Consider the following 24,459-nt stretch of genomic DNA (forward strand, 5'->3'; position numbering starts at 1 on the left):
CCAACCAAATAAAAAATTTGTTTTATAATTAAAAAGTTTTATTAACCTAACTAAATCAATTTAGTAGTGAAATAAATTCCTTCCTGTTAAATTTACCAGAATTTCTTGATAATCTAACTAAATGAATTTAGATCTATCAGATATTCTTGATAACGTAACTAAATGAATTTAGTTATCTACTAAATTTTTGACGAATTAACTAAAAATTTATCATGCTCGTCTAATTTCTATAAGAATTCTGTTTCGTCCATTTTCGAATAGATGTACTAGTTGAATCTACCAAAATTCTTTATGCAACAAGACTTTTTTCCAGTGTATTGTTATTACTTTTGATAATTTTATTTATTATTAATATTTATTATTAATAATTAATAATTATATAATTAGTCAAATATTTAATTAAGTTATTCAAAAATTAAATGTTTTCCAGTAAGATTTATTAATACTTGTTAATATTAGCCTATCGCCATAATATACGATGTAGGCATAAGCATAGAAAACGACAAAATAAAATCAGCTGTGTAGTAAAAATCAGTATCACTTGACTTGGAAAAACTGTAACAGATGATAGATCGGTATAGTAGGTCGGTTCTAACTCTGGTCCTCTGAGGGAGTGCGGGTCGAGGGGAAGTCACGCGGGGAACTTGTTGGCGCGGGGGATATGACGTCACGCGCTTATCGCGGGCAGGGGAAGCTTATCGCGGGAGCGGATATATTTCAAAGACAAGTGCCGATGTCCGGCTGCTATATTTATTGTAAACAAATAGCATCTATTATACGTGCGATATGAAGGGAATTTTTTTCTAGGAAGAGCCGAAGAGACGCTTATCGTGGGACATGTTTAAATCGGTACATAAAGGCGAGCGCCGATGTCCGGCTACTTTATAAACATTATAAACAAATAGCGTATATTGCACGTATATATGCATGTGCTGTCTGAACGTTGAGAATTTTTTTAGGAATAACCGTTTATCGGCGCAGGTATAAAGAAAAGGAAAGGAGAAAAACGAGAAAATGAAAAAGGAGATGTCTTTTTAATATTAATATAATTTTTCACATGCATGCAACCATTAGCGCTGACCCTCTCTAACTCACCGCCTTACGAACGCTTTGCACTATCTTTCTCTAACGCATCACTTTACGAACACCTCGCGCTATCCCTCGTCCACTGGTCGCGCCGCGGTTATATCTATTAGCGGTATTATCTATCTTATATGTAAGGAAGGGAAGCGAAAGAAATAGATAATCATTTTTTTCATTTTCTTTTAGCACATTTATTTATATTACCATACATCACTCCGTTTCAAAGTTTCACACAAAAGTTCATCCACAGCATAAGCTACTAATTAGCAATCTATAATAGATGTTTTATCACAAACGTCGCGCAAAATTTTGACTGTATCTTTTCTCATGGCACTAGGCATATTACTTTGCAAACACCGAACCGAAATTAATCAAAGCTCGCATTTACCTATTTTTTCTGTATTCTCATACAATTTTAAATATTCGTGATTTACACAATGTTCAAGTTCGAATAAAAATAATATAGTTGCTGGTTTCATGTATAAGCAAGAATCGTCTACTGTAAGTTTAACAACATCACTTGCATCATGTATTTTAACATGTTCCATTACTAGATATTCAATTCTTAGCGAAGAAGGTGTATTCGACTGCAGGAATCGCTCAATATCGACACGTCTTTTGATGAATATTTCTAACGTTTCATGAAGTAATATTATGCGATTTCCTCGGATATCGCTAAGATGTAATTCCACAAAGGACTCAGGTCCCACGCTGATTCGAATGCCCAAGTTTTATACGCCGTGCGGGTCAATGCAAATCTGCGTACCAAAATTCGTGGTATACAACGAGGTTTATCACGTCTGAAAAAAAGAATACAATTAAATATGGAAAAGTATGGAAAAAACATATATAAAAAATATATGAAACATTTTGTGATACTTACGAATCAAGCGGTTTCTTGAACGACTTAATTTCATCTCGAGGAACATAATAATTCATGCGTTTAACACTATTGCTGTTTCCTTCAGCGGAGAGTTTACCACTATTGCTACTTTTTTTAGCGGAGTACATTTTGTCTCTCGGTTATGAAAAGTAGAACGGTTATGAAAAGTAGAGCAGTTGACATGACACTGATCATATAAAACAGAGTATACGTTTATTTTTTTAAAGTATGATGTGTTGGGAGATTAATGCTTTGAAATTTAGGAGAAGGGAGAGACAGCCAATTGAAGGTTTAGAAATTGAAGAGAGTGGAGAGACAGCCAATTGAAAAAATTCTTAGAAACGCCTCGCGAGGAAAAGAGTGGTGAGAATAAGAGATAAAACATATCAATAATGTTTACATATTTTTATTTTTAAAAATATCGCAATTCTTTTTGACGTTGCGACCACCAGTTAAATATTTTTAATACATTCTGTAATGCGCAATTCTTAACATGTTTTTCACATCTTATAGTATTAGAGTGGCCTTCACTTGGACACGGTGCAAATGGACACGTCTCAAATGGACACGAGAATTTACACACGGTTCAATTGGATACAGTAATTTTGAACACAGCAGCTTTTGGACACGTAAAAAAATACGCATCGTTTACTTGGACACCGTTTACTTGGACACTGTTCATTTGGACACCGTTCCTTTGGACACAGAAAGACGCGCACCATTCACTTGGACACCGTTCATTTGCCCATCGTTCTTTTGGACACCGTTTATTAGCCCACCGTTTTTTGGACACTGTTCATTTGCCCACCATTCGTTTGGACACCGTTCATTTGCCCACTGTCCGTTTGGAAACTGCTCGTATGCAGGCACGCACGCACACATACACACACACACACACATACACGGGGAGTGGAAGGGTGGCCTTCGGCCCCCCTCTCGCACCCGCCGATAGGCAAGGTGAATCCCTTAATAGCTTACAAAGTACATGCTACATTGTGTATGTCAAATAAACGGACGGTGGGCAAATGAACGATGTCCAAATGAACGGTGGGCAAATGAACGGTGTCCAAATGAACGGTGAGCAAATGAACGGTGTCCAAACGAACAGTGAGCAAATGAACGGTGTTCAAACGAACAGTGGGCAAATGAACGGTGTCCAAACGAATGGTGCGCGTCTTTCTGTGTCCAAACAAACGTCTTTCTGTGTCCAAACGAAACAGTGTCCAAGTGAGCGGTGTCCAAGTAAACGATACGTATTTTCCTACGTGTCCAAAAACTACTGTGTCCAAAATTACTGTGTCCAAATGCACTATGTCCAATTGAACCGTGTGCAAAATCTTGTGTCCATTTTCACCGTGTCCAATTGTACTATGTCCAAGTGCGCCGCTCCCTTAGCAACATCTAGATTATTTAAAGAATCAATATCATCATAATCAGCATCCAAAGTCTCGATAATCAGGTTTTCTCGCATAATTTTCAAGCAAGTCCACCATCCATTCTCGTTTCTGACATCCCTTGACGTACACGAGAGTCGACGTCTCGTCATCCTTTCAGTACCAAGCACGGTCGATGTAATTAAACGTTTAGCCATGCTGCACGGTTTCCGTCTTCCCATTATAATCCATGGTGATTCGCAATCAGCCAGGAAGCACATGATTTGTCGGATCTTGTGAGAAGATTCCATGGTATGGGGCATGTAAATAGGTAATACGCCAGAACGGTCCCCTTTCTTAGCACCGCCACTTCCTTTACGACAAATTTCATTCCGACGAGGAATGCTTGCAAAGTACACGAACGCTGGTACGGACATAACGTTTTTCATATCAGCACGTCGAGAAGAAAACTGCAATTGATCCTAATGCATTATAGGTTTTATATCGTCTTATGCCCCCACACTTAGGTGATTTCCCGCACAATGTTAGTCAACAGGTTGTATTAAAGTCACACGATCGTGTATGATGAGACAGTATGCAGTGGTATTCATCGGCACGTTCTCCTTACACTCGAATTCCAATCTTACATCCACAGTTGCGCTCTTGACCGATTCGTTTTGTCAAGAACAATCGATGATCACGAACGGACCGTTGCGTAGAAACTGTGTGACGGTGAGACTCGGCTCGAGATACTCGTATCCGTAATAATTTCTGCAGAAACGCTGATACGTGTCGTACAAAATCGACCATCTGTTTTATCGAAATCCAAATTCATATCGTCGTACGGATAACATTCCAAGTTCAGATAGAGTTCACGTTGTTCAATTTGCAGTCGTCGAATCGACTCGTATCCTTAGACATGACATTTTTCGGCCTGTCTACAGAGCGAAGACAACATATCGCGGTTTCTCCAGCTGAATCGCGGTCATAATGGCCCACAAATGTTTAGTTGTACGCTGCAATAGCAGAAACTCGTACAGATCCCACGAGTGAAAATGATGAGATATCGTCCGCTTTCCAAAGCGAACAGCATCGACAGCTTGTTGACCTTGTTCAATATAACGTGTGGCATTCGCCATTGTGTCTTGAATATGTTAATGCTCCAATGCCAAATTTTCAATCAGACAATTATCGTTGCGTGATCGTATTAAAATCAACTCATGACGAGCGTTAATCGCAATGCGTTTGTAATCTTTGCAAAATCCCAATAACATGTAGAGTGGTACGCAAAAATTAAAGTATCCAGTCACAGTAGTCTGCGCTTCTCAGCTAACGTTCCTCATAATAACGATTCTATCGGATGATATCGTTACATAATTCTTGAATGCTAGTTATTTCCTCATTTCTGTTATGATTAATCTCTACACCGTCAAGTTCATATCTCATAGAACATGAACGCGATGCAATTATTTCCCAGAGTTACATCAGATCTTTCAGGTTTGTTTAGCGTTAGTTTTCCTTCAATGTATAGAAAACTCTCATACGGCAATGTATACAGATCCTGTTGTTGTATGGGTATTCGTATCTCGTCGCTGTGTTCAAATGTTGTGTTGGCATACGAACTGTACGTGTGAGTACGATACGATCGTCAAAGATTGGCTCACTTCCAATGTTAAAGGATATCGGTCATGTTTTCTCAGATATTTCGTATCGCGAAGCCCAAAGATTGTAAAAATTCAATGTTCGACCCGCTGAGCTTTTTTCTCGTCTTTTTAGCGCAATGGTGATGATGATGATGATGATGATGATCGGATGGTATCATGAATCGGTACCGTAAAGATATTATTATATCTCACGTTCTTCTTCGAGTCATTCAACACGAGCATCTCATGTATCACATGCTAATTTTGTCGCCGTCGTACGTGCAATCTGATGGGGATCTCTTCTCCTCGAAAATCGAGCAATCGTCCGTCTTGATTCGCGATGCGTATCGTTAGCTCTGTAATTCTCCGCGCAATGATCGGCAGGTAAATGATCTGTGCAGGCCTTTCCGATATCTTATATCCTGGCGGCATGCTCGGTGAAAATTCATGTATCATATGAACGCGTTTGTCGTTACTGTACGCACCCGCGGTCACGTTACTCTCTATACGGATAATGTTTACATTGATGACATTAATCGGTACGTCCGATTAATGTCATTGTCTCGGCTGTAATATGCGGTTCGAGAAACTCAATAAAGATCCAATGTTGTTGGGTTTGTTAAAGTTTACTCTGAAAGCGCACCTAATCTCGCTATTCATCATATTATAATTAGCACGGAGTACTAATCGGGTATTCTACAGTTTCGTCCTCGTCACCGTCCACTCGAACGGTCTCTTCTCCTGACGGGATATCACAGCGTTTATCAACACTATTGTCGGAACGAAACACGCTTCGCGGGCGTTTCCGTAAAATTTCACGTTTTAAAAACTCATGTATGGCTTGTATCTCGTACGATTCTTCGGGAATCGTAACATTTCCGTGTCATTTTTATCGAAATAAAATTTATTATTCGAGGAATTCACGTTCGACATCGTATGATAAGTCTTAAAATTTGTTAGACCGAGCTCGTACTCATCGTCGCTCAAATCTATGGCGGATGGTAGTATGCCGCATGGTCGCTACTCTTCCCAGTCAGCCTTAATGTCATAGACATGTCGGGAAAACTGTTTAACAAATACTGAGTCTTAACAGCGCATCGTCAGGCTTTTAAATTCATACCGATCGTCGTCGATAATACGAAGAAACTGCAGACACAATTGTTCGCAGATACTCTGATCATAAGTTTGAACAGGTGTGTGATTGTACTGTATATTCGTCACGTTCCGTCCAAAATATCGCACCAATTCATTCGGTGGTCGAAGATTGCCATAACTGTCGAAATGTATAACGCGATTCTCTCTCTTTACATAGGCCACCCAATGAGTACCTGGTCCTTTGATGTTATCCGAATTCACGATGCCACTCTCGTATACCACCGATTGGTAAAGAATCACGCATAAAAACACCTCTAAAGAATGGTATACGCATACGTTTTGCTAGTTGTTCTAATTGTATGTTCGTTGTCACGCCCATAGGCATATTTAACATCTCTTTGACTTTTTTTCTTTACCACGCCCTGTCCACGTTTGTACGGGCCGAGATAAAATCCCTGTCCATATTTGTACGGATAAAGCCCGTGACCTTTCATCGCGCGATTGTGGCATTGCAGCTCCTCCAGCTGATGCCGCGCGACTTTGCTATCATTCATCGCTTTTGCCACGCCGGCCGCTCCACCGATCAAGGATCCGAGCGCGCCCAAAAATCAGCAATACACCGCCTCGTTTCGCTGTTGGAAGTATCCGTTTCTTCACCATTTTTTTCTTCGTCTTCATATCCATACCGATCTTTGTCTTAGCTTTCATCGCTGCCCAAACAGCTGTAGCTGCGGCTCTCTCACTCAGAGTCGAATCTTTCGCGACGATGCGTTTTTGCGCTCTCTCAGTATCCTGTCAGCCGCGTGTCTCTCAGTGAGATCGGTGCTCCGAGAATACGCATTTTGTATTAAATGTCGTGCTCGCGGCACGCCGCGTCCAATGAATTTATACCCTGATCACTTCTCGCCAATCGTTTTTCCAAATGAGTACCCGGGCCGCAAATTGATAGCCAGGAATATGTAATTCGATAGGAAGTGCGTTTATCGCGCGATTTAATAGGCTTCTACCTATTTTCGTTGTCTTTCGCTGCAATCTTTTATCAACGGCGCTGGTCCGTCGATGTGCATTCGTTGCCACAATTGATTGTAATGTTCGTAGCGACGATATTGTTGAACCTCCGAATCCGCCTTTATATGTTCCGGAAATTTATCCCACAGATAATGAATGTGATCGCCGCACATTCGCAGCAAAACGATTTTCGGCACAAATTGTAACTGTTCGGCGCTCAAATTGCAAATATCGGAAGGTTTCGATAGCAAGATGAACATTTTCGTTACTGAGCGATTCGCGGTTCCGCACACCTATAAATAGACATTCGATCGAACTGCCCTCTCAGTCGGCAGTGTGAAAATAAAATTCGTGCGACAAACGTTGGCGATAATCAAAGTGACGAATTGTGACAAATTATAGTCGATAGGGTTGTCGGATTCAAAATAGTGTAAACATCTGTAAAAAAAATTTTTTTTTATTTACTTTTTTATTTGTATATATTATATATATATTGCATTTTTTTATTATTATTAAATATACGTACCAATCGCAAATATATTTTTTGTGCATTTTTTGACAATGTTCTTTTCTTCGAGGCAATATACATTTATGGAGATATAATTGGCACGTTCGAATTTTTTAATATGATTCACAGTCACTGGAAACTCAATGTCCTGGAGATTCAGCACTATCGTATAATGTGGATACGATGATTCTCGTTCTGCATTTCTTTCAACTGCATATAGATCAGCAACCACTGACCACGCGAAATACGCATTGTCATTAGATTTTTTTATTATCGCTCTTTTCTTCATTATTTCTTGCGGTAATTTTACAATTTTGACATCTACGTGCATTGGATTATATTTGTTTATGTTTATAGTTAAATCAAGTATTCGCGACAAAGCCCACCCACTGCCGCGTTCTTGAAATTCTTCGAGCGATGCTAGAGTGGGTTCGATAACGCGCCGCTCGTACCATTTGCATAAATCTGATGTGCGAAATAGCTCATATTTTCTTGTATTTATGCTTTTATTTGCTCGCTTGTCACCTGTCACAAACTCGCCGTTGAACATAGTATTCACTTTCACATTAAAATGTTTTTTTATCGCGTTTTGCACGTGTTCGAGCACAATGTTTTTGACGTCCTAGAGAAATTGGCGCGGTTCGATATAGTTCGATATAGTTTGTGCTAATCACCGCACCGGTCAATATGCTGTTTTCGAACGTGGTATCGATCTCTCCCCAAACGAGTCTTTCCGCGTTATTGTTACCACTATAATCACCACCACTATAAACTGTCTCTGTAATCGAGTCTTTATACCTTCGAGTCGCGCGATTCTGGCCACCAAAGATTGTCGAACTCCGATCGAGAGTCGCGGACGCTTGGCACGACTACTTTCTTCGAGCTGTTTGATAAATTCTTCGCACCGCTGCGCCCACGCGAAATATTCGCCTAAGGTAGTGACTTGGTGCGGTGGCAGCTCCAACAGGTCGCGTTCAGTCTGTTCGGTGTTTTCCATGTTTTTTTTTCTTCTTTTTATTGTGTACAAATTGGGCACATATTACGGAAAGCTCTGATACAATGGATTGCTGCAATTGAAGCAGAATCAACCATCCACTGCATCATGTAACTCAATCACATGCTTCCGAATAGCATACATGTATCCGAAAAATCAGTTTCTGATACAGCAATCATGCACGAAGTGCATAAAGCTAAAGCACCATCTGTGGAATAACAAAAGTAGATGGTGCAACACTTTGTACGTCCATTTAGCGCAATGATTTCCGAATGAGACACTACCCTGTCGACTATTTTCGTAAGGTCCTCACTTTGATCACTATAATATAATTATTATCATCGAACAATGCGTGATCTTCATCAGACTCGTCTAATATTGCCTCGAAATTATTATTGTTTATCTGTTCCATTTTTCTAGATTATCACCAAAGATTATCACAAAATCTTCTTCTATACTGAACACACAATACCGTATCCGCTATACTTTGTAACGGGCCGCTTTACGTGCGGTTTCGCGTGCGCGGACAGCGCAATCAGGATCAGGATTCGTGAAGGGGTTGAAACACAATTGTACGTGAGTTGATATGTACGTCGTTTATTTGCCACTCGAAGGCAATAGTCAGCTGTTATAATCTTTATACTAGTCGATACAATAATAGCGCACTGTTATGACGCCGGTCTAGACAGTGTTTTTGCGCGTCTGGTTAATGGGCCCGGTTCGTGGCGCGAGGCGCGTGCGGTGAAACGGGCGCGTGTTGTCGGTGTGTGCCCGTAGGCGCGAGGTGCGCGCGGTAAGGCGGGCGCGTGTTGACAACGCGTGTCAATGCTTCGATATCTCGTTGAGCGATATCGCGCGAGATACGCGAGGTGAGGCGCGTATCGTATGCGGCCGGGTGTTCGGCGCGGACTGCAAGGTGTCAGGCCTGCAGTCGTTCTTATGCGTCGATGTCGGTGACGCGGCGCGTGTTCCCAGATGGAGATCGTGGGATGCGTCTGTGCGCGGAGTTCGGACGGTCAGATGTACGGATCATAAATGCTCGAGAATCCTCGAGGAAAGCGGCTCGTCCACTCTCTGTCCTTTACGGATGTGTTTTAAGACGGGATTCGTCTCGAGAACAGATAGTCGAGAATACTCGACGGAGGCTGCGAACTCGTCAACCTCCGGTTCACTGTCTTTCGACGGCTTGGATCGGTTTCTGGTATTATCTCGGAGCGTACTGCTCGAGCGGATTCAGGTGCCGGTCTGGTATGGTCTGGTGGTCGGTCGGGCTTCTTATACCCTTCCGGAGCGGTCGCGACACCCGCGCCGTTCACATCCCCCTCGGGGTGGGGGAAACGACGCGGGGCCTCCGGCGTTGAGCGTTCGGCGTTCGGCGTTCGCCGGAAACGTACGGTGCCGTTCGGCGCTCGGTTGTTTATGACAAATAGTGTTTGTCATAAACACTAGCTTTAAAAATAGGGCGCTAAGCGCCTCTGCTCTTGCCCGGCTGGTGTTCGCCGGGCGGCAGACTTCCGACGGGCGACGTGTCGGGAACGATGGGGGGATGCATCGTTACAACTTTTTTTCGACTGATGTATACCGTCTCAAATCGTATACTGCAGTGTTGACCCTTCGTTCTTCATTATATATATATATATATATATATATATATATATATATATATATATATTTATTCGGCTATCGAATCATCTGTGAATGCGTCGTTCTTCTCATTATCTTTTGTTTAGAAATTCCTAAGTCTGCTGTGTAGACCTTAGAGTTCGAATATCCGATCCGTCTGTTTATCTTCGCGTCCACACGGTTTTAACTTTCTAACGTTCGAGAGTCTATAAATAGGCGCGACGTCTATTTTGTTTATAGTATTTATAAATTATAGCAGCCAGACATCGGCGCTAATACATGGCAATTCTTTGTAGAAAAAATAATAATATTTGAATGGTCACTTATGGACGGGCGAGGCACATGGAATGATGTTCGGTAATAAACGTTTTGACGTGGACAACGCAGATAACATTATTATCGGCGTACGATACGCCGGCACATCTGGTCTTTACGAGTTGATCTTCAAGAGAACCCCTGATGAAGTCATCATTGTATGAGAATATAAAAGACGTAAATGCGAGCTTTGATCAATTTGTTCGATGTTTGCAAAGTAATATGCTTAGTGTCATGAGAGAGAAGATGCAGTCAAAATTTTGCGCGACGTTTGTGATAAAACATCTATTATATTGTGAATTTATATTGTGAATTAGTAGCTTATGCTGTGGATGAACTTTTGTGTGAAACCTTGAAACGGGATGATGTATGGTAATATAAATAAATGTGTTAAAAGAAAATGAAAAAAAATGATTCTATCTATTTGTGATCTATTTCTTTCGCTTGCCTTCCTTACATATAAGATAAATAATACCGCTAATAGATATAATCGCGGCGCGACCGGTGGACGAGGGATAGCTCGAGGCGTTCGTAAAGGGATACGTTAGAGAAGGATAGCGCGAGGCGTTCGTAAGGCGATGAGTTAGAGAGACACAGCACTAATGGTTGCATGCATGTGAAAAATTATATTAATATTAAAAAAGACATCTCCTTCTTTCCTTTTCTCGTCTTTTGTTTATACCAGCGCCGATAAACGGTTATTCCTAGAAAAAAATTCTCAAAGTTCAGACCTCATATGCAATATACGTTATTTGTTTATAATGTTTATAAAGCAGCTGGACATCGGCGCTCGCCTTTATGCACCGGTTTAAACATGTCCCACGATAACGATTAACGGTTATTCCTAGAAAAAAATTCTCAACGTTCAGGCCGCACGTGCAATATACGCTATTTGTTTATAATGTTTATAAAGCAGCCGGACATCAGCGCTCGCCTTTATGTACCGGTTTAAACATGTCCCACGATAAGCTTCTCTTCGGCTCTTCCTAGAAAATTCTCTTCATACCGCACGTGTAATACTACTTGTTTATAATAAATATAGCAGCCGGATATCGGCACTCATCTTTGAAATGTGTCCGCTCCAGCGATAAGCGTCCTCTGCCTGAGCGACATCATACCGCCCGCGACTACAAGTTCCCCGCGCGGCTTCCCCTCGACCCGCACCCCTCTATATATATGTATATATATATATATATACTTGTATATACTTGTATATATATATATATATTTATTTGTACGTATATACTTGTATGTATATATATATATATATATACATACTTGTATATATATGTACTTATATGTTTATAATTGTATATATACATACATATATATATATATATATATATATATATATATATATATATACAGGGTGTTCGATAATTCGCGGATTACCCTTTAAGGGAAGGTAGAGGGTGTTATTCTGAATAGAAAAGTCCTGTACCATTTTGTGATTTTCTCAATATTTAAGAAAATATTAATTTTAAAAGATCAGTCAACGAAGTGCCGCGAAAAGCTCGCACGAAGATGCCTCCCACTGTTAATTGATACTCGGTCCGCGGCAAAGCAATGGGAGAAGCGGTTTGAGAGCGTGCTTCGTTATGGCAACCGAAAGAATTACACACATAATGAAAAGATCACATACATAAAACGGAGCGCGCATTATGTGTGTATTTCTTTCGGTTGCCATAGCGAAGCATGCTCGCAAACTGTTCCTCCCATTGCTTCGCCGCGGACCGAGTATCAGCAGACAGTGGGAGGCATCTTCGCGCCGCGAGCTTTCGCGGCACTTCGTTGGCTGATCTTTAAAATTTATATTTTCTTAAATATTGAGAAAATCACAAAATGGTACAGGACTTTTCTATTCAGAATAATATCCTCCATCTTCCCTTAAAGGGTAATCCGCGAATTATCGGACACCCTGTATATATATATATATATATATATATATATATATATATATATTTAGGGGGTGCGGGTCGAGGGAAGCCGCGCGGGGAACTTGTGGTCGCGGGCGGTATGATGTCATTCGGGCAGGGGACGCTTATCGCGGAGCGGACACATTTCAAAGATGAGTGCCGATATCCGGCTGCTATATTTATTATAAAATAGTATCTATTATACGTGCGGTATGAAGGGAATTTTTTCTAGGAAGAGCCGAAGAGAAGCTTATCGTGGGACATGTTTAAACCGGTATATATATATATATATACAAATATATACGTACAAGTACATATATACAGGGTGTCCTAGACCACCCATATACCCCCTTTTCTTTCAAAAACTAAGTATTTTAGAGAAAAATGTTTGGAACAAAAATTGTATGATTTTGAGGGAAACATAAGATGATATCATTGGTTTGATCTTGGATGGCATCGTTAAGGTCAAGTCAAGGATACCTTTAATTTTTAAATGGTATCTCTTACTTTTTATTGCATATTCTTATAGCTTATGTCGAGAGCTTTCCAAAACACTATAATAAAGTATTTTTTCATTAAGAATTTTTTGAGTTATTTTGTATCTTAATCTGACATATTTTAGTATAAAATATAAAATATCTCAAAAATTATTTGATTTGACTGTGGCGACATAGGAATAAGAATGCTGCGGTAAGAATAAGAACTCTGTCGAACGACTTATCATATAAGTGAAGTGTATCAGGAGCTTTCTAACACAGTAACGCTACGTCATTGCGTGTACGTGTAGTCAAAATGCGTGGGGATAGAGAATAGAGATAGACACTGAGCGATCACGAAAACGCTCGCAAATGTTCGGTCGTCGAATTTTCCTATTCGCTTGCAATATGTGCATTTTGCGCAATAAATCCAAATAATAAAACAAATTAGAATAAAAATATTTATATTATACATAATAAAATAAATAAAATTCATCTTCCATTTTTATGTTAGAGAAATAACTTATTAATAATAAAATAAGAAAATATAAAATTTAACGATAATTATAATTTTAAATAAAAAAACGGAGATCATAATTTTTATTATTTAGATATATTTAATACGCATTATACAGGGTATAATTGAACATGCATATGGAGCACATCAGGTACAAGACAACAATCCAGATCGAAAAGTTGTAAACTATTTTTTGATTTGAGTTTTTTTAGTTGTTATATGATATTAAAGTTAATAACTAATCCGTCTCTACAGCAGAAAACAAAGGAAAGTATGTCGAAGTATCGAGACTGCTTTCTGCTGTATATGTATAGGCGCTGATTAACTTTAACATCGTATAACAACGAAAAGAAAACTGATTGTGAGATTAGAAAATAGTTCAGAACTTTTCGATTTGAATTATTGTCTTGCATTTGATTTGTGTGCTCCATGTATATTTGTTCAGTTACTCCCCGTATAGTATGGCTAACATTAAGTTAAATAATAATTATTCAGCTTCTAAAAATATATAAATTAATAAAACAATAAATTTAGACAAACGGTTTATGGCTAAATAAAAAAATATTAAAAATTGATATAAAAAGGTTTAAGGAGCGAATTGCGGATTTACGTGCATATATTTAAATTATAATACAAATTTCAAAAATTCTTAAGATTAGAAGTTCACATGTCATTGCTAAAGTGCGAGCAATTATAAAATTTATCATTAGTTCCCAAAGCGTATTTTATAACATAAATTGAATTTAATATCTCAATGGACATATTATTTCTTTTTCTTGTTTTCGCATTTATTGAAAATGCACGTTCAGTTTCAGCGTTTGAAAAATTTTTACAACTCTTAAAAATGATCGTAAATTTGGAAGAATTTTTTCGCCATCTGTAGAATATAAACTGATTTACATCTATATGTTATCAAAGGACAATTTTGAACAATCAAAATTTCAATCTGAAGATTGATCCACTTCATATAAAGATTTCCATTTATGAATCATTTGTAAAAATTCACATCTGACATAACATTTTCAATAATTTTAAATGCGAAAACTAAAAAAGAAAAGTAATATATATCCATTAAAATATTAAATTCAATTTTCGTTATAAAATACGCTTTGAGAATTAATACTATAATAACTGCTCATACTATGACAATGACATGTAAATTTCTAACTCTTATGATGACAAAAGTTATTACCTAAGCGAAAAAGCAGCTATCCATTACATTTACACGATGATGAAGAAGAGATGCAAAAATAATATTAACATATAATATTACCACTTCAATTGATGGTTAATATATAAGAGTTTTTATCTTTATTTTTAATTTACGCTGGCTGTTAAAATGCGTTTCAACAATAATCTTAAAAAGAATCTTTTCTCTTTCTTTCAATTTGTTCTTACTGAAGAGAGTCCAGACCGAAGCATTTAATATTTAAAATTTAAGAATTTCTCGAAACTTTTTTATTACATTTTATTCTAATCTTAAGAACTTTCGAGATTTGTATTATAATTTAAATATATGCACGCACATCTGCAATTTGCTAACCTTTTTTTGTATCATTTTTTAATATAATTTTTTTATTTAGTTACAAACTTTATTTATCCAAATTTATTTATTACTATTAATTTATTTATTACTATTAATTATTACTATTAATTATACAGGGTGTCCCAGATTAATTGGGACCACTCGTGTGCAAATAGAGCGGACCAAATCGAATCGAAAAATCCTTTATCATTTTTTTGTATAACGCTTAATAAAGAATTATTATTGAGTAAAGTCTAGCCAATCATCGCTGATCTTTAGCCGGGCGCACATTCGTGAGTCGCGCGCCTAGTAGTATGCATGAGCGCTCAGCTCACGCGGCTCACCGATGTACGCCCGTCTCACCGATGTGCGCCTGGTTCACCGACGTGCTAAAAATCGACGATGATTGACCAGACTTTACTCAATAATAATTCTTTTATTAAGCGTTATACAAAAAAATGATAAATAACTTTTCGTCTCAGTTTAGTCCGCTCTATCTGTACACGAGTTTTGTCCCCATTAATCGGACATCCTGTATATTCCATGAAAGCTGATTAATTATTGAATCTAACGTGTCAGTAATAATGCGTAATAAATAATAAAAGTTATGATCCTCGTTTTTTATTTAAAACATAATTATATAATTATATAATTATATAAAAAAATAATTATTGTTAAATTTTATTTTCTTATTTTCTTATTTTATTATTAAGTTATTTCTCTAATATAAAAAAATAAAAATTAAATTTTATTTATTTTCTTATATATAATATAAATATTTTTATTCGAATATATATATATATATATATATATATATATATATATATATTCTACTATTTGCATTTATTCTATTATTTATTCTATTATTGCGTAGAAATGCATATATTGCAAGCGAATAGAAAAATCACACTTAAAAACCTCACAAAGGTAAAAAGTACGCCAAGTATATAAAAATATTCCTTGTACGCAACAAAAGTTGAAATGATGTGAAAGTTGAAAAATATTTACTTCTAAAAATAACTTATAAAAAATTGTTCTCTCTCTCTCTCTCTCTTTCTCTCTCTCTCTATCTATCTATCTATCTATCTTGGCGTCGCGATACTACTATTAACTGCGTCGCTTGATACATATCATATACACTTGCACGCACATATATATTGCCTCTCAAAGCATTTATTTGCATAAGAATAATCGTACATGAGCGCTGTAAACACGCTTTAAGGGACAAAATCGCTCTGTATGTGTGCGTGCGAGCATACGTACATGAGTCTGACAGTTGAAGAAGAAATTTTTTCACAATTCTGAACCTAACGATTATCATATCTCAGGATTGACAGCACCAATCTTATTGAAACTGGTTGTAATCGAAAGCTTGCATCCACATTATATCATAAAAGAGCCATTAGATTTTTTTATTACAGCTTTAGTTCCTGAGGTATTTTAATCGAGTTTATCAAAACCATTATAGACTCCATATACCATATAAAACTCCGGATAAGCTACTTGGTAGCGCCGTGGCCCCTGTACATAGGCAAACTTCACATGCCAGAAAATTTTTGTCATGTACTTGGCGATTTTTTTTTTATGAACTTGCCGTCGCGACGCTGCCGCGTCGCTTGATTCGACAGCCGAACATGTGCAAGCGACGAGCGTTTTCGTAATCGCTCAGTACTGTTCTTGCCTCCACACACGAATTTAGACTATACATACATGCGATGACGTAGCTACGTCTTGTTAGTAAGTATTGTGATGTTACATGTTACCTACAAGTTACCCATATGTCAGCTTTCTTATGCAGCGCTTCATGTAGCAAATCGATGAACTATGAGACGTGAAAAATGATATTTTGATGAGCCTAAATTATTCTTGCGTGCCATTTTATAATTATTCGCTCTAGGCTAGTGCTGTGATGTGTAATGTACTTGTAAAAATACCTATAAAATTATCCGAAAACTAAGCTTAGCGAGGAAAATATTATGTAGAAGGAACATTTTCCACTTCTTTGGGCTTTTATCAAACCACACGTTTTCCCGTATGACTAGACTTACTTTGACATTCATTTTACGGCTATTTATTAACTGTCAAAAGAAAAGCTTAGTTTTCGGGCAATTTCACAAGTGTACTAAAACGATGTGTAGTTTTATTTTGTTAAAATATGCTTTTATTTAGAAATGGCACGCAAGAATTCTCAACGTGTCATTTCTTGCTTCTGATGTCATCATTTCAACACCGCCGCCACTACTCAGGAGCCTTAAGCACATAGCACGAATGAGTACGGGCAGCATATACACGGAGGCGTTTATAATTAATTCTCAAAAAAATTATTTTGTAACAAAATTTTATTATACATAGTTGAATTTGAAAAAAAATAAGCCATTAATCCAATGAAAAAAAAATTATAAAATTTTGAAAAAAAGATTTGAGTGATGGAATTAAAAAAAAATAAATAAAATAAAAAAAAATTTTTTTTATAATTTCTTTTAACGTACTCTTCAAGCCGTTAAATTTTCGTTCAACAATTTTTTTTCTATTCTTTATAGTTTTGACGATATTTGAAATAATACCAAAAGATAACAACGTTTTTTTTAAAGGAGTGTTTCACTCTTTAAATGAGAAAATCTGTACATATAAAAATTATGTGTTTCTTAAATTTTTGTATTTAACAACATATTTGAAGGAGAATTAAATCGATTCCGGACAGTTGTGACATCCTTTGTCATATAAAAACGTTCACATTTTTTATTTTAATTTTAAGTATGTATTTATATATACAAATTTTCAAATATCATATATAGTTCATCATTATTGTATAATTTAACAGTTGCTGATGATGATCCAATTAAGACATTAAGATATCGACATAACAATAATCGAAACATATGAATATGAACAATAAATAAATCACATTTGAAAGGAAAAGAAATTGCGTTCTGATCGCTTTCAATTAGACTGTTTCTCTTATTTGTAGAAAATATTACAATAATATTCAAAATTAGAGAGATCTCTTCAATTTTGTTTAGATTAGTTTCAATATAGTACATAACAAGCATTTTATAAATTTATTAAAACTGACATACATATAATCAAAAAATGCAAATTTACTCGTACTAAAATGCCGATAGGATTTGTACCTTCCCTTTTATATCATTAATAATAAGAATTTTTGTATTTAAATAAAATCTTTATTTTTCAATTGTTTCATTTAGTGTATAAACGTTCAAAATGCATATTACGAATGCGATTGGTATGAAATGCCGCCCAATTGCAAAAAGTGTTTACTTATATGTATGATTCATGGGCAAGTTATGCTACATTTAACAGCTGGCAGATTTTATATATTCTCCTTGAACAGTTTTACGGATGTAAGTATTTCAACAAACATTTTTATGTACAAAAGTTCATAAAAAAATTTATCAAATTGATAAGATAGTTATAATTAAAAGAAAAGATAAAAGGCTCTAAGATAAAGTAAAGATAGAAGAAACAAAAAAAAACGCAGCACACACGCAAACATGGATGCACGCACGCACGCGGACATAACAAGAGCCGAAGCGCGGGAAATAGGCGCAAAAAAAACTTGATGTATTAGTCTTCGTATATTATTGAAACAGATTGGAATTGAATCATGATTTTAATTAGAATAATGTTGAAGTCTTGGATGTTAAACATTATTTTGATTAGAGACTTTTATCGGAAATATTCATCAAACCCTAAAGAAAACCGGTTTGAACTTGCAAAATGAATACCAAAGATTTATTGTTATGCAATAAAGTGATAATAGAAAACTTATCTCTCTTTGCTGTTTGATTTTATCGTTGGTTTGTTTTTGTTTTTTCTTTTCCTTAATAGATTTATGATTGATCTGCCAAGTAGATCTTTGTTTTTCGTCTCACTTTCTCAATTAACGATTTTTGAAAGTTATAATGAACATGTGACTGCTCTGAGTGATTTTTGTTACATGGTTATTTGATGAATTACTTTCTTGCGTTTTTGATTTTATTAGTCATTTTGTCAAGTTTTGTGTTTTAGAACGTTATTTCTTAAGTAACTCATTACATTTTATCGAGGAAACAAATGTTTTCCGCTCTATTCAATAACTTATGCTTCGTAATGACAGAAACTCTAATAGCACATGTAGATAAATACTGAGAATGTTTAGAGAATATCACAAAAGTTTTTAGTTCTATTGCATGTATTCTCAGAGCATTCGAAATATGTACTAGGACATATTGAGTACATATTAAGTAGATACTAAGAATATTCTAATGTTCCTTCTATTTTAGTTCATAGTATACATATATATATATATATATATATATATATATATATATATATATATATATATAGGAAAAAGTAGGATAAAACCAAGTACTTTTTTGAATTTATCTTCCTACAAAAAATCAGAAAGCAAAAAATTTTTACTGACCATAGTCTTTGGATCTTGAACTATGAGAAAATGAAACTAGTTGCTGAAAAAATATTTAATTATCAAGAATAACAGAATTTTTTGAAGAATTCAAGATACCCAGTTTTATCCTACCAGTAAAATCAGATACTCATTTTAAAACATATATTATAAAACATCAATGCACCAGTGTAATTACAAAACTTTTATTTATTTTAATCAAAATACAATATAAAATGTATTTTATAAACAAAAATCATAAATAAAGACATCCTCTTGCTTTACATTGTTGCAGGACTTTTTATTTAATTTTTAATTTCTAAGAGATCTCAAAAACTTTTTTAGTGATTTCTTTTTCTGAATAGCAGTCTTCATTTTCAACTGCTTTTTGTAGGATCTGAAAAATTATTTTTTCAAGTAATTTCTTCTTCTGAGTGGTAATTTCCATTTTTAAGTGCTTTTTGTAGGGAGACAAAGTCAGGATAACAGTTTTTCCTCGTTTCATTACATGAGATATGTAGGTACTCGATTTTGCCTCAACACGAGAAAAATAACAAACACGGCGGCTATATATTCCGGCGTACAAAGTGATGATCAAAATTAATGCAAATATATATCTCTAATATGAATACAATGCTGCATTTATCAAACCAAATACTCTGTGTATAAAAGCGATAATAACTCGATTGTTGTTCCGATATCGATCGATATCGATTTTCTGGCCCGAAAATTTTGAATTTCTTTCAAAAAATAAATATCATATGCACGTGAGCACGATTTAAAATAATGATGGTCTATCTACAATTAATAACACGAGTTGCCAAAGATAATAGCATTTATCACAAAAAACAGAAGTTTTCAGTTTGACCTGCCTACCCGATTTTATCCCACTTTCCTCTGTATTTCTATATGCAAAATAATAAGCTAGTACGGATATTATTTTCGAATTGAAATTTGACAATTTTCAAAATAAAATAATAATATAAAATAAAACGTTTTGCTTTAAAATAAAAATTTTTATACTATCGAAACATCAGTCTCTCAAGAAATTCAAATTTCGTATTTTACAAAAAAACTACTCATACAAATAAAATATTTTTTTCTTATCTAAATTTAGATGTCAAAAACTCTTACGTCTGATCCTTCGATGGCAGCAGAATTGTAACTAACGCACTATTATGTGTAAGCAATACCAAAAGAGTAATTACGCTTTCGTAATAAGTTAATCTGCAGAGGCGTAGCCAAGATTTGATTTCGGGAAGGAATATTAAAAAAAAATAAAACTACAAAACAACATACAATTCTTTTATTAAATAATACATATTAAGTTAAAAGCATGAGTCTAGGTTTTTTAGATATCTCTGTTTAGTACCTCTTCTATGTTAATCGACGAAGTCAAATTATGAATGTACATTTGTGTCAAACCGTTCAGTCTTACTTCACTTATTGTATTTCTTAGGTAATGTTTAAGAATTTTTAATGTTGAAAATGAACGTTCACACAGAGGCTGTGGTTACAATTTTATTTCTCTTTCCGCTTTCAATCTTTCATTTTCATATTTAGTTCTAAAAGTTCGGGGAGGGATTTATCCCCCTTAATCCTTCCCCCTGGCTACGCCACTGTTAATCTGTAATAAGAAAAAGAATATCTCTTTTGTATTAGTACAGTTTTCTTGTAAGCTATTAAATTTGTATTTCTAAAGAATTTTGTTTTGATGTTATAAAAATTATAAAATATAATTGACTTTAAAAATAGGGCTAGTGCAATTAATGCATTATTATATATAAGTAGCATCAGAAGGATTATTCTCTCGTAATACGTTAATAATCTATAATAAGAAAAAATTATTCCATTTGTATAAATTTTTCTAATAAATTACGAAATGTGTACAAAATATGAAAAATATATATTTATATATCTTTTCAGTAGTTATTTTTCAATATATTTATGTTAAAAGAATACAAGATCATTTCAGTTACATATACGACATAAGAATATTGTGAATTGTCTATTGAGAAGAGATAACCTCCAATTTGTAAACAATTTTCTCGTTATTTATGAAATGTATGCACAAAATATTATGGAAATATTTGCAAAAATAAATTTTTAAACATCGTAATATGTTTTTATAATTTTATTTCTAAAGAATAAAAGAGATTACCTCGAATTAAAATTACATCTGCAATACGCAGCAATCATCCGCCAGGAGATTATGAGACTATAAAGTTACAAGAGATCAATATCAATAATATTGGAAGTTACTTATTCAATATGGCGTATAGATATACCCGCTCTAAAAGTTTAATTTATATATTTTGAGAATGTTCTGAGAATATAAAAAAATATGCGAAAAAGAAGATAAACGATGTATTACAAAAATATTATTGAGATATTCTCAGTATATTAGGGTTCATCATAGTACATTCAATATAAATATCGAAACTTAGTTTTATATACTGAATATATCCTGAGAATATTTGATAAATAACGTTTGCAGAGGCATTATATGAATATTTTCAATAAATTACGTATGAATATAATACATTCAATATAAGTATGTGTATATTCATACATTCATATGATATCATATACTGTTAGGGAATCGATTCTTATCTAGACGATCATCTCGGATTGTATTGTATATGTCTCACATTTTGATTCGCATCGCGTATTTTATTTATCATTAAATATTGATTACCCAGGCCTTAAGTTATGTAATCTTTTTTTATATATCTTTTATTTTTTGGTCTTATTTTGCTGAAAATGGTTCGAAAATGATCGGAAAAGCGAAAGTTATCCTAAATATGTATATAACTTTATACTTGATATATTAAATTTTTTTTGTCTATTTCCTGCACTTTGACTATTATTTGCCTTTCGTATGCTTCTTATATATCTTTATTTTATAATTATAAGTTAATAGTTATAATTATTTTTATCATAATTTGGATTTATATTTAAATTATCTTAACTTTTTTTAGAAATGGGGTTTATGTTGCTTTGTATTCATTGCAATACGTGGCACAATTGCATAAAAGGTCATACTTCATCAATTTTTCGCCACTTAAATATGTTGTAGGAGAAGTCTGAATAAATCTTCGCAAGAAAGAAGTGGCGCACGGCATTGGTTTAGAAGATATAACAAATTGAAATTTGATATTAATTGTGTATGCAATTTTAAATGTAAACATTTGAAACTGAAAATAAATTCGGGTTAAGTTAGAATTTTTTCGGGAGAGGAATGTAGGGGGTGGGGCAGAGCCGCTTATGTATTCAATAAATAATAATTTTCACTTTAGATATTTATTCACCGGAATAAGAAGAAATAAGGAAAAATAATAAATTATTGCGAGAAGTGGGTGAAATTGATTATTAACAAAATATCCATAACCATGTATCTATCCCGTAAATATACAAAATATACAAAAACATTTTTCCACTTCTATTCTACAAGAAATATAACGTGCACAAACTTTACTGTTCCTAATATTATTTCATAATATTTAAAAAAAGCATTAAAATTATGAAATTTTAATTTATTATATTTCCTAAAGAGAAGCATTCACTTGCGCACAGTACAATTGGACACGTTGAAATTATACACAAGGCTGTTAGACACATAAAGTTGAGCACCATTCGATTGAACACGTTACATTTACATATCGCTCATTCGGAGACAAACTTTTTGCGAACTGTTCGATTGGACACTGTTGCTTTTGGACATATATATTTTTGTATAATTTGAAATATAACACGCATGTAGAAGATTTCTAAATGTTTGAAAATTTATTTTTAATTTTATTTTGTAAATAAGCAACTGTTACAATGAACACAATTTGTTTACATAGTCCGTTTGCGGACAGTTCGTTTGTGCATAGTTCGTTTAGTTTGCATACTTTTCCTTCCACACAACAATTGTGGAATGGGTCTCGCTTGTAAAGTATAAACGTGGACACAATGATTTGTCCTCTCCCCTCATAGGAGGGCTCCACTTCCAGATAATCTATCAGAATATAATCTAAATTAACAAAAATTGAACTTATTTCTGATTTAAAACTAAAATTTATGTACGCAAATGAACTGTGCGCAAACAAATTGTGCGTAAACGAACTGTGCGCAAATGAACTGTACGCAAACAAATTGTGTGTAAACAAACTGTGTCCACTACAACAAACGTTTGTTTACAAAATAAAGTTGATAATTAATTTCCAAAAATTTCAAAAGTTTTCTACATGCATTCATGAGTGTGTATGTATTCCAAATTATTCAAAAATATGTATCCAAAAATAACAATGTTTAAAATAGTTCGCAAAAAGATGTGTCCAAACGTTGTACGAATGTAACGTGTCCAATCGAACAGTGCGCAACTTTATGTGTCTAATAGCACAGTGTGCAATTGCAATGTGTTTAATTGTGCCTTAAGAGTCTCTCTCTTTTCTAAACATCAATGCCATCTCCGACTTTTTTTACGGAGAATTACTCACAAGAACCTCTCCAACACAATATATTTAAGTAGTGATAAAATCAGTAAAGTATAAACATTTATGCAGTTTTATTCAATATACAATTACTATTTTTTGAATAAATATCTATTTTAAATTTTTTTTAGATTTTTACACAATTTAGAAATAAGGCCATTTTAATTTTATAGATTTTTAAATAAAAACAATTTTTGTAAACTCTGATGTTTATTAATATTAAATATATATTAATGCAGATTATCAAAACTTCTATGGCGTATTTATCGATGTTACGTACTCTGTTATGAAGAATTATAAAAAAGTTTATGTATGTACAATGAAAAACAAATATGTATAATGCGAATAATACTTGGAAATACACTTAAAAATTATTCATGCTCTATGTATTACAATGCGTATCAATATTGTTATTAATATTTATAATTTATCATATGTAAATTATTCTAAAAGTTATAATAAAAAGTAATGAATAATTTTTACTCATATGAAAACAAATAAAAAATGCAGAAAAATTTTGTATTTTATGATATACTGTTTTAGAAAAAAATAATTGCAGAAATTGTAAGATTATTAACATCATCTTTGAACTTATTGTTAGATGACTCATAATGTGT

General features: G+C 34.6%; 1 protein-coding gene across 1 annotated transcript in view; it reads left to right on the plus strand.

The window, feature by feature from the left end:
* LOC126852021 (odorant receptor 22c-like) overlaps positions 1–24,132 on the plus strand; it is a 33,090-nt gene extending 8,958 nt beyond the window's left edge. The window contains exons 5-6 of the mRNA XM_050596486.1: positions 18,166–18,321; positions 24,082–24,132. Of these exons, the coding sequence (XP_050452443.1) occupies positions 18,166–18,321; positions 24,082–24,132 (207 nt within the window). The remainder of the gene's footprint in view (positions 1–18,165; positions 18,322–24,081) is intronic.
* Positions 24,133–24,459: the final 327 nt, after the last annotated feature.

This window comes from Cataglyphis hispanica, chromosome 9 (genome assembly GCF_021464435.1).
Source record: "Cataglyphis hispanica isolate Lineage 1 chromosome 9, ULB_Chis1_1.0, whole genome shotgun sequence".
NCBI classification, from domain to species: Eukaryota; Metazoa; Arthropoda; class Insecta; order Hymenoptera; family Formicidae; genus Cataglyphis; species Cataglyphis hispanica.